A 16,941-nucleotide genomic window follows, 5' to 3' on the forward strand; every position below is an offset into this window, starting at 1 on the left:
CTGTCGGAAGACAGGATACTGGGCTAGATGGACCTTTGGTGTGACCCAGTATGGCTGTTCTTATGTTCTAATTATGCTCTATAACAACCACATTAGATGGGAGGCAGAAGAAGGAGGCTAGTTCGTGCTAGACAATTAAAGGCTAAGCGGGGTTTTCTGTTACTCAGGTCAGTGGGGATGAGGTTCTTATTGTTCCAGAATTTTGACCAAAAATGACAAACTTTTCAACTAAGCTGTTTACCTTTTTTGATCAGCTTTATTGTTATCTCCTTACCCAAATCCAGTGGACCCCAGCAAAAGTTCTACACTCTTGGCTCCCTGAGGCTGTGCTCTCTTTCTACTTATACTGACTTCCCAGTCTCCTCACACTCTGCGGCTGAGCTCTCAAACTTAGCTAGGTAAGTGTGTTCGGGGGCTTGGGAATGGCTGCTGTGATTTATTGATTCATTTATTTGTGCTGCTGTGCCATTCTCAGGCCTCTAGTAGAAGACTGACTCTGTTCCTGGAGGTGATACGCAACAGCATCTTGTCCACCCTGTCCTTTGTGAAAGTAGTTTATGCCATACCTGATTCCAAATCAGCTGTCTCTAAACCTGCCCAGAAGTAATACTCACTTCCAGAGGATGTCTCTGGTAGCGCCCATGAACCTGTAAGAAGCATATTTACATATCTGATTCCTGGCTCTAAAATCTGTTATTTGCATTACAGTAGTGCGTAGGAGCCTCAGTCCTGGACCAGGATCCTACTGTGCTGGGAGCCCAGCAAACAGAACAAAAACATAGTCCCTGCCCCAAAGAAGTTATGATCTGTATGTGTCTGCCCCTCAGCAAACAGGGTCCCTGGCAAAGGGGAATGGAGGGCTCAACAGTGTCTTCCATTCTGAAGCTGCACTTCAAAATTCGGGCTTCAGAATCAAGTGTTAAATATAACTACCTGTCAAGTACTCACTTCTCAGACTTCTTGTGCAGCTGCCGACCGAAGGCGTGGAGGGGGGAATTTCCTCTGAGGTGGCTACCATTGAGACGTCATTCTCTCACAGTCATTTTCCTCACCCTTTTCATCTTTCACATCCTCAGCAGCTACTTAAGGCTGCTGCATCTTGTCATGCCAGCTGCATCATCACCTCCTGTTTCATGCTATGTTTATACAAAAAAGAAGCTCTTTCCAGATTTACAAAATGACAGGCAGCAGGTTTTCTGTAATACAACTGCAAACAAGGAAGGACTGGTTCTTGAACAATGTGCTTGTACTAGGAGATTTAATTCCTTGCTGATCAAGTCACAGCACCAAATGGTTGACCTACAGCATCCTGGGTATCTCTGTTTTCATGATGCAGATCATTCTTAGGAGAACCTTGTTGGCTGCTGGCCTGTCCCCTCCGTGACACCACTCACAGTTTGGCTCAGGCTCTTTTTTCAGAGCTTCAGCTTTATTTCTTCCATCTGAAAACTGGTAACAGATTCCACATCAATCATACTCCCCCCTGCCCAATACCATGAGAAACCTTGAGGTGTTCTGCAGGTGCCTACAGGTTTCCACACTACAGACCACATGCCTGAGTGTCATCCATATACTGTGCTCTTTTTTCCCCAGCCAAGGAGCTTCCTCTCAGAGCCTTCTTGCTCCTGGCAGCTCTTCTCCATTCCTGCTGCAGGCTATCTGCCTGGGAATCCACCTGCTCCATGGTCTGAAAGAAAAAAAGAAAAGAAAAAACCCTTCTGCAATGAAAGGGAGACCTAGGTGCACTTCTGCATAGGGTGTGTCAGGCTGCAGCTCCTCTTCTGGCTCCTTCAGAACCTCTTACTGAGGCTCTGACTGCACTTTCCCTTACTTGTTTATCCTAGTACACCCTATCCATGGCCCATGAATTACATGACACCTTGTCAACCTCTTCCTGGCACTGGCCAAGATGGCCTTCCAACACACCAGTAGGAGGAAGCTAGTCAGGGGGTGGTGTGTGGAATGCTCTACAGCTGGGCCATGTCCACTGACTCCTTAGACACCTTTATGGAGCAGTGGGAGCTGTCTGGGCTTCTCTTCTCAGTGTCCCCTTCCGGTTCCCTGATTTGTAACCTTTGGCCTCACTCCCATCCTTGTTTTGTCCTTCTTTGTCCCAAATAATCACTTGTGGCCTGAGCTCAGTGGTTCCTCCCCCACAGTTGAGGGGATGGTCCTTTAGCTATGGGCAGGCCTAAGTCCGCCATTTTCTCAGCTACTGCAATAGGTACACGAACCAACACTTTCCTGGAGTGCTTTCCCCCTCCCACCTCCTGGATCACCTACAGTAACCTTCCTGCTCCCTGCAGTTCTATTCCCAGCTGAGTTTGTGTAATCAGCTGATCCCTCACTGATCAGTTACAGCTGAGAAGTAGCTGAGCTGTCACAGTTGAAGTTGGGTCCAACCCCCCTTAAAGGGCTAGTGACACTGGGACAACCCTCATAATACAGATAACTTTTAAGTGAACACAAAGATACTCTCATAATTATGTGGTGAGCTCCACAATTATCTCTTTATATTTAGATATTCAGTTTTCATTTCCTTCTCTGCTTATGCATTTACAGATCAGCGATGTCTGAAGTGGAATTCAGTTTTACTGATCACCACTTGTAATGATTGGTGGCGGCAACACAACTGAGAACTTAGATTCCTGAAGACACTTTCCTTCTTTGTGGCCTTTTATGGCACAGCCCCACCTTAAGGGTGTCAAGTCCTATTTTATCCCATTGGAGCTATGACTCAGCAAGGTAGAATACCTCTCACAGCACGGCAGTGCACAGAAGGCATGTACTTGCTGCTACATTGTCCTTAGGAACTGCAGCAAACTCTCCACTGTGCACCTGGCTAGCTGCACGGGCAAGGGAGCATGGCAAAGAATGACTCGCACCACAGAGGGAGAAATCCATGACCTTCCCAGAGCACAAGGACTGTGCTTGTGCCCTGTTTCTGTGTAATAGTGCTGGGTGGGAAATGGTTTTCCTGTCACATGAAACTCTTGAACAGCTAAAAAATGTTCCTGTTCCACATTGGGATGAACCTGAGACTTTTAAGTTTTCACAGGAGGGAGGGCGACCTCCCCACACATAGAATACCCAATAATCCAGTGGTTAAGGTACTCTCTTTGGATGTGGGAGACAGCCTCAAGTCCTTTCTACAGACCAGGGGAGCGCCCTAAATACTGGGCTATAGAGTCAGTCTCTCTTACTCGCTCTGGCCTAATGAGTATTTAATTGTTTATACATAGAACAGCTTCAACAGGACAGGAGAGACTGAGAAAGACCCATCCTCAAATAGCCTGTAATCTGGTGGCTAGGGCACTTACATGGAAGACTGAGGTTCAAGTCCCTCGTCTAAATTGGAATTATTCGCTGTTCTCAGGGAGTGTCTCTCTTTCTTTAGTTTTGAACAGAAATTCCATCCTTGACTCAAGAAACCTTTCCCAGTGAAAGTTTTGTTGAAACTGGTGCATTCCTGTGAAGAATTTTGGTCTCAACTAACTGATATTTTCCTTCAAAAAAAGAGTTTCATCTGAAAATTCAGGACTAGCTCTACTGTGCAGGAGTGAGATTCTTACCACTTCCCCCTCACTTCTTTGCGCTCCAGTAGAATAGCAAGGCACAATATAGCTTCCAGTAATGTCTTTGGCCCTAGCTTATAATTATTAGTGGGGCTTTTGGCACCAAGGATCAGATAGGAAGGAATTTCTTTGATTTTCTTTGCTATTTCCAAAGGTAAGAAAAAATGTTTAAGTGCCTCTTTTCTGTAGGCAAAGCATATTTTGTTGTGTAGGGCTGCCAGTGACAGCCAATTACAACCTGACTGACCAGCTATGATACTCAAATACCTAACAAAACTTGCTCTTTCCTTACGAGATGGAGATTTTACTTGTAGGCCTGGGTCTGTTATGTATATAGTTTGGGTTTTGAACCTTACATAAGTAGTAACCTTTTAATTTTTGCTTAATTCAGTAAGGTTCTTCTCTCTGATGAGATTTAAGTGTGGTGAAATTGCTCTACACTTGAGAAGATATCATAAAAGCAGCACTTTAAGGAAGGAAACTTTTTCTATTTGTCACCCACCCTTTCTTTGCTAATTTAATTAAATTTTTAAAAGCTGGGTGGAAAATATATTTTCACTGCTCTTAAAAGGATTCATTCAGCCTTTCTTTAGTAGTTCAAGTGGTTGGTATTTCTGCTGGCTTCTGAAATATATTACAAGTCACAATCTGGAAAAAGTTCTTAAGCGGTTCCAAGTCTTGTTGCTGGATTTGGATACATCATTGGGTCTTACTCTCTAGCTCATCCTTAACAACTGACAAAATATTTACTCTGCTCAGTACAGAAAAGGATAACTTTTTCCAAAATATTATACAAGGCTGGAGTCTGAACACAGACAATGAGGCAAAAAATTGGACCTATCCACCAAACCATTTAGTTGAATCATTTTCCAGAGTACCATCAGAACTGAGCTTCATCAACTCCTTGTGCTGCACTTCTTGAAATATAGGAGAGATGAGTAGGTAGCCAGGTCCTGAATAATGTAAACAGGAGGTATCCAGGTCTGAATAATGTCAACTGTCCATGTATTTGTAGATGCATTTAACATGGGGGAGTTCATTGCTGTATGAATAAAACCTGCACTGCATAACAAAACATTTGTTTTCATTAAGCTGATCTCATATTTTCAAAGTAAACGCCTGAGTGTCTAATCTCAGATGGATAGATTGTTGCTTCTGGCCTTGTTGTCTTTCGGTCAGTTTTTGAGTGGAGGAACAGTTCTTAATCCATTTAAACCCCGGTGTAGACCTTAAAGTGGAACATCCCAGAGTACTGTTAATGTATCAATCAGGAAAAGCTATTTTTAATATTATTTCTTGCTTATTTTGAAAAATATATGGGTTAGGAAATAACTCTGACCCTAACTAAATTGTCCCCATACAATAAGAAACAAAATTTCGCACAAACAAGTATACCAAATAGTAGGTTTTCTTCTGTATATGTGCTGTCTCAATGTGATTCTTTGCACAAGCGACTCCTAAGTAACTATCTTCCATTGTCTTTTAAACAATAGTATAATGTCATTGTTAGATCAAATAGCATAGCATATCTCCAGAAATAAGATCACACCTCATTACATACTTAAGAAATTCAGTGTACTGCCGTCAGTATTTCTGGCACATAGATTCTTTGTTTTTTGTTTGCTACATGTAGATTTCAGTATTTTTTTCCTCGCTATAAAATTCCAGAAATAACAAGCAGTTGTTCAGCTCTTGTGTTTCAGAGCCACATTATTTTTTAAGGTAATTGTTTTGTGACAAAATTTTGTCATGGTTACCATTGCGTTTATATCCATTGATGTCATGTCACTGTTTTCCCCTGCTAGTTAAAATAATAAGCAATATCATCTTCCATCTCTCTAAGAAACAGAATGACACAGCTGAGGTGACTGCAGAGATTTGGGGGCGAGGGGGTGAGGTTTGTTTAAAAAAAATACTAACAGATTGAAATGTCTTTCCTAATCACAGTGATGTGCATCTGAGTTGTGGGTGAGTGCGCCCTACAAAGCAAGGCAGATTGTGCTGCTGTCATCTGTCCAGAGCCCCAAAGGAAGCAAATTCTTTTATTCTTGCTAACTGATCCAGATCAAAGTGTTCATAAGGGCAGGCACAAAATATCACACACTCCAAGTGGAAAAGCAAAGAGCCCCTGTTTGAATTTGTTTAGGAAACGTATGAAGATTGGTCCTCTCACTTCCCTTCTAAGCCTCTGAAGAAGTGACATGAAAGTCCTGTGAATGCTGTTACCTTGAACCTGTTTTGAGTTTATAAACATTACAATCAATTGGCCAGCTTTTTTCACTGCTATATTCTTGAGATGTTTATGTAACCTCAGGAGGAGGAGGTGGCTTTCAGTGGTGTAACTTGGTATTTGAAGCGCTTAATTTATATTTTAGACACCAGTGATTAATTATTTATTAAATCATTGACAAATTGGAAGCATGTACAAAAGAAAAGTAAGATCACAATTCACTTAATGTAATTTTGTCAAATGGAAACCCTCTAAATATCTTGTGTGAAGATTGCTGATTTTATATGTAAATGACAAATAGGAAAAAAGTCTGTACTGTGTTTGTATCTAATGTTTCATTGCTAAATAAGAGCAACACTGCCACAAATCAATGAACATTTCCTTTTGAAACGTATACATTGCCAGTGTACATATCTGCTCTTAAAACCCATTCAGGATGAAATAACAAAGTAAATATCCGAGCTGTTGTTCTTCTAGAAACCAAACTTTTCATATCAAGGAAATGTGGAATCAGATAAAGCATCATTGTCAGCCATTCAAATTAACATCAGCCACATCATTATTGCTTTTATTTTGGCATTCCTTAAAAAAGTCACAGTATCTTCATGCTTAAAAAGTGTTCAGACCAGTGCAGGAGGATTTAACTACACATTCTCCTTATATAACGGAAGACTTGGGGCTAGATCTCCTACACTACTGTAAAAGGCTCAACAAATATATATATATATATATATATATATATATATATATATATATATATGTCTTCAACACCACTTTGGAATTTTGCCAGCAAAAGTACTAAAGCTTTGATTGAAAGAGATTAACCAGAGATTTTAAAAAAACTTTTCTCATATGATTGAGCAGCCCTGGCCAGGTACGGACATATATGATTTCCTCCCTCTTATGTATTTTTTTTTAAATAGCAAAACTTTCTTTTCTTTTCTTTTCTTTATCAGTAGTAGTCAAAAAGGTCAGTTGAAGGTCTGCTTAAAATAAAGTTAGACATGGCCATAGGTGGCTTATTCTTTAACAAGATTGTACAAATATTTTAAAATTTGGAGAAGATGAATACATTCAGTGTGTAATATTGAAAAGTAATCAATTGCTGAAAATATTCCAATTCCATATCTTAGGGGCCAAAACATGAATTTTACATGTCTGGCATTGTTTTACAATAACTCAACTTTACAATATAATATAGTTACGGTCTTTAAACTATCTCCTGGAAATTGGACACGTGGAGCAGAGCTATATGGCAGCTGGGGGGTCACCTCAGCTCCCCAGCCGTGTCTCATCCTCAGTTGGCTACTGAACACCCCGAACACTTTCTCTACTTTGGGTAGGAGACAGGAAGGCCTTGTGTAAAACCAGCTAAACCTCCCGTATGCCACGGAAGGATTCTCTTGTACCAACCAAGCCAGTTTTGTGGCCGCTTTACACGGGCAGACCAGTGCCGAATAGCTGCAGTGGGGGCCAAGGTCTGGTCTTCTATATCTTTATCAAAATCAGTCATTTTAAATTAAGGGAATCAGTCTTAGATTCAATCAAATCAAAACAGACAGAATTCACTGTAACTTATGGGAATGTTTTTGAAGAAACATGATGGAATCCAAGCAGCAGCTTGGAGAGCCTCTGTTACATTTGATGCAAAGGAGCATGTGAAGGAGAGGTTAAAACAATAACTTCTCCTCCTGCCTCTTCCACTGCAGTATTCCCAGAAAGTATGGCTACCACATATTTACCACATAAGTTCCTTTGTCTTCCAAGTTCTTCTGTCATCTCCGAGGAGACATCATGAAAAAAAGGAAGAGAATTAGAGCTGGACTCTCCAGTCTGCTACATCCAGCTTCTGCTGTTTGAATGGCGCAAAGTGGGCAGAAACTGGATGGCAAAGGCTAGTAGAGAATTCTCCTTTTGCAGGGGAAGTCTCTGGTGCTGAAAAGCAGATGGAGGCCTAACCACTTCCTACAGCAGCTGGTCTCCAAACCCTGGTGTAGGGCTTGTATCTAGATGGGTTTGGAGGGGGTATGGCAAAGCGCAGCTCTGCTGTGCTGATCTTCTACTTGTGCAGGGTCAGTTAGGACAAAGTTACCTTAGAAACTTTTGCTGGCGTAGCAATGTTGGTTAGGGGTGGCATTTTTTACACACTTCAGTAAAAGCCCTCATGTAGATGCAGTTATAGTGGCATAAAAGGGTTTTTGCTGGAAAGGCTTATTTAGCCCAGGGAATTAGTATAAAGTGCAGCTACACTAGGAGGGTAGGCCACTATAGCTCTACTGACTTTGCTCTACCTGCAAGTCTTTTCTCCTATAAATTACATTTTAGGAATCTTGCACCAGTGACATCAGCAGCTTTAATTTATGCTGGGACCAGGCAGCATGGGATCATGGAGTAGTGGTTGAAATTCTGAGGCCTGCGTTGTGCAGGTCAGACTAGATGATCGTAATGGTCCCTTCTGACCTAAATATCTATGAATCTATGAATCTGCAACTGGTTCCCAGCAGTCCCCTCTCTCCCCTGCTTCTGACTAGTACTTGGATGCAGTGGAAAATTGAGCCTCTAATGTCTTCTTTAAATTTAACACAATGACCCTGATCTCAGCTCAGAACTAGTGGAGGTTGGCAGCAGATGATTGTGGTTTCCTGATTCAGAGCTTCATGGCTTTGGTGCAAGTTATGGCAGCCCTAACATAAGCCACTGGGCTTTATATCAGTGGAGAATCAGTTATAGTGGAGCTTCACTCCACCACACACTCTTCCATCCCAGGTCCTGCCCATGGAACTCCCGTGACATGTCCCCTCCTTCCCTTTATATTGGGCGTGGTGGGAGGAACTCGTGTAGAAGACAGCAGAAAGCTCATGTGTAGAGGGGAAATATCCACTAGTTATTTGCTGGCATTTGAAGGTCAATTTGTGCTGCTAATACAGTGTATGATGCATTAATCCCACTTCCCTGTATTGTAAGTCTGAGACAACTTCTTGAAATCCTTATTTTAATGAATAAAATATTTTACTATTGTATTACTGTAATACAATTGCTGTAATTGCTGAGGCCATCTGATGAATTCCAGTTAAAGACTCAAAGGTAAATACGAGCTGTCAGATCTGAAAAGCTGAATGTTTTAGACATTAAGTATTCTGCTTTAATTCAGAAGTTTTATTCTTTATTCTTTTCATATATGGCCTTTCAGTTTTGCCAAGACCTACTATAAATATTCACTTACAGCTTCTAAAATTGTAATCTCAACATGAAGAAGTGTGTTTGTGTGGCTCCACTGGGTTGTTGTTTTTTTTGACAGTTGTTTGGCACAGCCTCTTGTAACAAGATGATAGAGATTCAAGAATAGAACCTGATCATAAGGGCTGCCATACCCTTGGCCAGTGAAGGGTCACATCACTGAAAGACTACGCAGTGGGGCCTGGTTTTCAGTCCTTCCTCAGATCTCATTAAAGTCAGTGTGAGCTGTGGGTACTTGCACCTCTGACAATCAAGCTATAATTCTTCATAAGTGGGAGGAACATCCAGAACCCTGCTACAATGTATGATTTTAGCTTAAATTAACTGGGCATAGCATGATGAAGGTTTTAGAAAGTCCACTACCTCTGTGCCCTGCATTTTGAAATGAATTCTTAAATGGGAAATCCAAACGCGGTAGCTGTGCCACTTTGTCTAGAGGAGAATTCCCATGAGAGGCTAACATTAGTCTTAAATGAGGCCTGCCCAGCACAGATTTCTGTCAGAAGCCAAATATTTGAGGAGGATATTAACTCAACCCAGAACCATTTAAAAAGTGTACAGGACTTCACTTACTTTGACAAAAGAAACAATGGTGGTCCGTGAACAAAAGGAGGTGTTCGAATCAGGCAAGATTGTCAGTAACTAGTGATGTTTAAACTGAAGACTGCTCAAAATTAGCTTTTGTCCAACTCTGTCTGCATATCACCAGGATTTTTATCTGAACTCCCAGAGATGGTGGGGGAGAAAAACTTTTTTACATTTTCTTTTGCTCAAGCTGCATATCCCCAAGCCTGTCCAGGTGGAATGTAAAGCTTGCGTGCTGTTTGTTGGGATAGACAATATTCAGGAAACCACATTGTACTTTTCCTATGTCCCAAACTTTTCTACTATCAAGGTCAGCCCAGCTCAGTGGAGGATGCGGGGTCTGGCTACACCAGGAAATTACACCATATTAGAACATGTGTTAACTAATATGGTAGCTTACACAATGTTAAATGTGACAAGGACTATCATGTAGTTACCTAGTTGTGGTTAGCCCTATGGTGTTTGGAGCACAACAGTCATTGTCTATACCAAGCGTTTCACCTTATATTGCTTTACATGTGTTACTTACCGTGTTTTAACACTGTAACTTACAAGTGTAGGTAAGGCCAGAGAGTCTACATTTCTGCTGAATTATTTCACCCATGTAGAAAAATTCAGGAAAAAGAACCATTTTCTCCTCATCCTTGCCTCTGTATCTCTGACTTTGGCACTAAATAGTATGTTTATTACATTTCATAACTAGTTTGGAAACTTAGTTGTCCTGACTTAGTTTTAATGGTGAAAAACCTACAATCCGTTCCCCACATCCTGGTATTACTATCTTCTGGAAATACTTCAGTTATTGCCAGCAAACTGATTTATTATTTATTATTCAGCTTCATAATGTGTTGTATCATATATCTATGCTTGTTTCATTATCAGACCTTCACCAGAGCATGATGAGCATCTGTGGCATAGGAGATGCAGCTTAGAACAAAATGTTCCGTTATTAAGGTACCATCTCTGTGTGCCAGCAGTGGCTCTATAGCTTCTTCAGCACTGGTCATCTCCTTTCCTGGCAGCTTTACCTGCAAACTTCAGGGATTTCTTCCCACACTTACCTTTAATTTATCAAACCTAATTGGGGCTGAGCACTGATTAGGTACTACAGGGTCGGGCTACAAGTCCCTAAAGAGAATGCTGCTGCTGTTGCGGATGGTGATTATAAAACGATGGATTCCTTGACATTGAAACAGTGATTCTGAGTGAGGATGATGGAGAAGTAGGTATTGCAGACTGATGGACACCGAAATGTTTTGTGGTTGGCAAGGAGAAGGAACAGTGGACTGCCCCTTGGCCCCAAGGAAATCTTACACTAAGAGCTCCCCTTTAAAAGTCCTACTTTCTGTTACAAACACACAAAATATAGATGTAGTATGAAATGGTGGGACTGATGCCAGGGGGAGTAGTAAGGTGATGGTGGTGATTCAAACACTGGTCCTGCTCATAAGAATTGGCATCATCTGTGCCCCATGTGTGACGGGTTGGATCACAGAAACCCCCTTGGGACTGCCACCTGGTGTGCCTAGACTACCTCTGAGCCTGTTTTCCCTGCCAGCTTGGGACTTCAGTCCCTTGCCTGTTTTGAGCCAAACATGCTTGCCTGCTTCAAACATAGATCCAAGTCTGAACCACATCCCCCAAAAGCTGCAGGCTTAACTGAAAACAGCTTAAGAAGTGCTCCTGTCTCCAGCGCTCAGATACCCAACTCTCAATGGGGTCCAAACCCCGAATAAATCAGTTTTACCCTGTATAAAGCTTACACAGGGTAAACTCATAAATTGTTCGCCTTCTATAACACTTATAGAGAGATATGCACAGCTGTTTCCCACTCCTTCCCCAGGTATTAATACATACTCTGGGTTAATTAATAAGTAAAAAGTCATTTTATTAAATACAAAAAGTAGGATTTAAGTGGTTCCAAGTAATAACAGACAGAACAAAGTAAATTACCAAGCAAAATAAAATAAAACACTCAAGTCTAAGCCTAATACAGTAAGAAGTTGAATACAGATAAAATCTTACCCTCAGAGATGTTTCAATAAGCTTCTTTCATAGACTGGACTTCCTAGTCTGGGCTCAATCCTTTCCCCTAATACTGTCCTTGTTCCAGCTCAGGTGGTAGCTAGGTGATTTCTCATGACTGCAGCCCCCTTTGTTCTTTTCCACCCCCTTGTATATCTTTTGCACAAGGCAGGAATCCTTTGTCCCTCTCTGGGTTCCCACCCCTCCTTCTCAATGGAAAAGCTTAAAGATGGAGTCCATTTCAGGTGACATGATCACATGTCTCTGTAAGACTTCATTACCCACTTGCCAGCACACACATATACAGGAAGATTTACAAGTAAACAGAGCCATCTACAGTCAATTGTCCTAGGTGATGGGAGCCATCAAGATTCCAAACCACCATTAATGGCCCACACTTTTGCATAATTACAATAGGACCTCAGAGTTATATTTCATATTTCTAGTTTCAGTTACAAGAGTGATACATTTATACAAATAGGATGACCACACTCAGTAGATTATAAGCTTTGTAATGATACCTTACAAGAGACCTTTTGCATGAAGTATATTCCATTTACATTATATTCACACATTAGCATATTTTCATAAAATCATATAGAGTGCAACATCACACCATGTTGATGCTGTCAGTGGGGGAGATAGGATGGTGTGGAGAGAGCTGCCACCTGTTCAGGTTTTCTGAGGATCGTCCCTTTTTGGAGGTGGCTGTCCTGGGAAATCTGTAGGGGATGCTCAGCTGGCAGCTGGCCAGTTTTATGGGCTCACCCTTATTCCAGATGTCCTGGTTTTTGTACCGCAGAATTGGCAAACCTAGGGATGGAGCACAGTGAAATCCTTCCTCTCAGCTTCATCAGCACCCACAATGAATTGGCAGAGATTAAAAAAGCACCACCATGGGTTGTGCTTCTCAAATGAAGACTCAATGTATCATGTATTTGCAGGATGTTAGCTAGAGTACTAATGCAAATAGCTCTCTGTTCAATTGTTCCACTTAATAATAGAGAGACAAGTTGGGTGAGATAATATATTTTACTGCACCGACTTCTGTTGGTGAGAGAGACAAGCTACAACAATCACTTAATAATAAAGCATCCCTTTTCAATATAAGGAGCACAAGTTGAAAAAATTGGGGCGTTTAGACCCCAGAATTATGTAGGGGTAGAAGGAAACCCACATCTTCCAAATAATTAATAATAATAATATTTTTCCAAGTTCTTTTCGTCAGGGCAAGAGCCAGTGGTTCTCAGAAGATGAATAGCAACTGTAGGAACAAAACAAGTCTATATCAGTGTAACAGGTTACCCCCCCCCCCCCCACTTCAGGGTGCAACCTGATATACTGGAGTCCCACTGAGCCCGCCTGTTCCACCAGCCTGGGCTCCCTCATGCTGTCCTGCTGTGCCAGGCCGCCAAGCCTCCTCTAACACACACACAGGTAGGGACACGCCCAGCTGCAGAAAGACACAGACACTGAAATCAGCTCTGCATGGGAAGAATCAGCTAGGACAGTGGTTCTCAACCAGGGGTCTGGGGCCCCACAGGCAGGTTTCAGGAGGCCCGCCAAGCAGGGCAGGCATTAGCCTCTCTAGGGCCCAGGGCAGAAAGCCAAAGCCCCGCTGCAAGGGACTGCAGCCAAGGATACTGAGCTCCACGAACCAAGGCTGAAGCTGAAGCCTGAGCAACTTAGCTTTGCGGTGCCTCCTGTGATGTGGGGGCCTGAGCAACTGCCCTGCTTTTTTTGCTATCCCTTAATGCCGGCCCCGGTTTTTATATGCAGAAAAACCATTGCTGTGGCACAGGTGAGCCGTGGAGTTTGTATTGCATGTTTGGGGGGCCTCAGAAAATAAAAGATTGAGAACCCCTGAGCTGGGGTTTGCCCAGGATTCAAGTGCATCCCCCCACCCCCCGTGGTGCAAACCCAAAATTGTATTGTCTTGTGCTGCACAGAGAACTGTATAGTGTAAACTCCTGAAAATCACCACCACCACCCCCAATGTGGAGGAAGATAGACACAGCTTTTTGCCCTCCAGTTATGAATTTCACAAACTGGGTCAGAGAAAACAAAACAAGTTTATTAACTACAAAGGATAGATTTTAAGTGATTATAAGGGATATTAAACAGATCAAAGCAGATTACTGAGCAAATAAAACAAACACTCAAACTAAACTTAATACATTAAAGAAACTGGCTACAAGTAGTAATTTCTCCCCCTAAATCTTGTTTAAAGCAGGTTGTAGAGTTTCTTGACAACAAACTGCTCTTGCTTGCAGCTTAGACCCCCAGGTATTCCTTTCACAGGCCAGGCACCTTTTCCAGCCTGGGTCCAGTTCTTTCTTCCCCAGATCAGTCTTAGGTGTTTTCAGCAGTCATCCTGGGCAGGGATTCAGTGAAGAACCGACCCTGATTAGCTCACTCAGGATTTACATATGGTGGGAATCCTTTGTTTCTCAGTTTGATCCCTACCCTACTAGTGGAAAAATACTAGCAGTACAAGCAGTACTAGCAGGACAAGATGGGGTCCAGTACCAGGTGACATGATCACATAACCCTGCAATGTCAAAGAAGCATCCCAGGAAGGTGGGAGATTAGCATTTTCAAAGTCCTATTGTTCTCCCTAATGGTTCGCCCTGGTTCTCATGGGCGACTTTAATCATCCTGATAGCTGCTGGGAGAGCACTACAGCGGTGCACAGACAATCCAGGAAGTTTTTGGAAAATGTAGGGGACAATTTCCTGGTGCAAGTGCTGGAGGAGCCAACTAGGGGGAGAGCTTTTCTTGACCTGCTGCTCATAAACCAGAAAGAATTAGTAGGGGAAGCAAAAGTGGATGGGAATCTGGGAGGCAGTGACCATGAGTTGGTCGAGTTCAGGATCCTGACACAGGGAAGAAAGGGAAGCAGCACAATACGGACCCTGGACTTCAGGAAAGCAGACTTCAACTCCCTCAGGGAACTGATGGGTAAGATCCCCTGGGGGAATAACATGAGGGGGAAAGGAGTCCAGGAGAGCTGGCTGTATTTCAAAGAATCCCTATTGAGGTTACAGGGACAAACCATCCCGATGTGTTGAAAGAATAGTAAATATGGCAGGCGACCAGCTTGGCTTAACAGTGAAATCCTTGCGGATCTTAAACATAAAAAAGAAGCTTACAAGAAGTGGAAGATTGGACAAATGACCAGGGAAGAGTATAAAAATGTTGCTCGGGCATGTAGGAATGAAATCAGGAGGGCCAAATCGCACCTGGAGCTGCAGCTAGCAAGAGATGTTAAGAGTAACAAGAAGGGTTTCTTCAGGTATGTTGGCAACAAGAAGAAAGCCAAGGAAAGTGTGGGCCCCTTACTGAATGAGGGAGGCAACCTAGTGACAGAGGATGTGGAAAAAGCTAATGTACTCAATGCTTTTTTTGCCTCTGTCTTCACGAACAAGGTCAGCTCCCAGACTGCTGCACTGGGCAACACAGCATGGGGAGTAGGTGGCCAGCGCTCTGTGGAGAAAGAAGTAGTTAGGGACTATTTAGAAAAGCTGGATGTGCACAAGTCCATGGGGCCGGATGCGTTGCATCCGAGAGTGCTAAAGGAGTTGGCAGCTGTGATTGTAGAGCCATTGGCCATTATCTTTGAAAACTCATGGTGATCGGGGGCAGTCCCGGACGACTGGAAAAAGGCTAATGTAGTGCCCATCTTAAAAAAGGGAAGAAGGAGGATCCTGGGAACTACAGGCCATCAGCCTCACCTCAGTCCCCAGAAAAATCATGGAGCAGGTCCTCAAGGAATCAATCCTGAAGCACTTACATGAGAGAAAAGTGATCAGGAACAGTCAGCATGGATTCACCAAGGGAAGGTCATGCCTGACTAATCTAATCGCCTTCTATGATGAGATTACTGGTTCTGTGGATGAAGGGAAAGCAGTGGATGTATTGTTTCTTGACTTCAGCAAAGCTTTTGACACGGTCTCCCACAGTATTCTTGTCATCTAGTTAAAGAAGTATGGGCTGGATGAATGTACTATAAGGTGGGTAGAAAGTTGGCTAGATTGTCGGGCTCAACGGGTAGTGATCAATGGCTCCATGTCTAGATGGCAGCCGGTATCAAGTGGAGTGCCCCAAGGGTCGGTCCTGGGGCCGGTTTTGTTCAATATCTTCATAAATGATCTGGAGGATGGTGTGGATTGCACTCTCAGCAAATTTGCGGATGATACTAAACTAGGAGGAGTGGTAGATACGGTGACAGGTAGGGATAGGGTACAGAGGGACCTAGACAAATTGGAGGATTGGGCCAAAAGAAATCTGATGAGGTTCAACAAGGATTAGTGCAGGGTCCTGCACTTAGGACTTAAGAATCCAATGCACCGCTACAGACTAGGGACCGAATGGCTAGGCAGCAGTTCTGCGGAAAAGGACCTAGGGGTGACAGTGGACGAGAAGCTGGATATGAGTCAGCAGTGTGCCCTTGTTGCCAAGAAGGCCAATGGCATTTTGGGATGTATAAGTAGGGGCATAGCGAGCAGATCGAGGGACGTGATCGTTCCCCTCTATTCGACATTGGTGAGGCCTCATCTGGAGTACTGTGTCCAGTTTTGGGCCCCACACTACAAGAAGGATGTGGAAAAATTGGAGAGAGTCCAGCAAAGGGCAACAAAAATGATTAGGGGTCTGGAACACATGACTTTTGAGGAGAGGCTGAGGGAACTGGGATTGTTTAGTTTGCAGAAGAGAAGAATGAGGGGGGATTTGATAGCTGCTTTCAACTACCTGAGAGGTGGTTCCAGAGAGGATGGTTCTAGACTATTCTCAGTGGTAGAAGATGACAGGACAAGGAGTAATGGTCTCAAGTTGCAGTGGGGGAGGTTTAGGTTGGATATTAGGAAAAACCTTTTCACTAGGAGGGTGGTGAAACACTGGAATGCGTTACCTAGGGAGGTGGTAGAATCTCCTTCCTTGGAAGTTTTTAAGGTCAGGCTTGACAAAGCCCTGGCTGGGATGATTTAATTGGGGATTGATCCTGCTTTGAGCAGGGGGTTGGACTAGATGACCTCCTGAGGTCCCTTCCAACCCTGATATTCTATGATTCTATGATTCATTGACTAAACAGCCAGACTGATTGCATTTTGTCTGGTGGGCATTCCCCAGGTGCAAACACTTTTGTAATTGATACATAGTTAATATACCTAACTTCAGATACGGAAATGATACATGCATACAAATAGGATAATCACATTCCGTAAATCATGACCTTGCCAGTGATATCTCACATGACCCATCTTGCATAAAATATATCTTTGTTATGCC

At 42.9% G+C, this 16,941-nt stretch overlaps 1 protein-coding gene across 4 annotated transcripts in view; it reads left to right on the forward strand.

The window, feature by feature from the left end:
- AIG1 (androgen induced 1) overlaps window positions 1-16,941 on the forward strand; it is a 190,419-nt gene that overhangs the window by 109,317 nt on the left and 64,161 nt on the right. The window contains exon 4 of one of the 4 annotated variants that reach the window (XM_043543068.1): window positions 285-393. The exons of the other annotated variants lie outside the window; for them this stretch is intronic. Coding sequence (XP_043399003.1) covers window positions 285-350 — 66 coding nt within the window. The 3' untranslated portion in view covers window positions 351-393. Of the gene's footprint in view, window positions 1-284; window positions 394-16,941 lie in introns of those variants that run through there. 4 annotated transcript variants of the gene reach the window in all.

This window comes from Chelonia mydas, chromosome 3 (genome assembly GCF_015237465.2).
Source record: "Chelonia mydas isolate rCheMyd1 chromosome 3, rCheMyd1.pri.v2, whole genome shotgun sequence".
Classification (NCBI taxonomy): Eukaryota; Metazoa; Chordata; order Testudines; family Cheloniidae; genus Chelonia; species Chelonia mydas.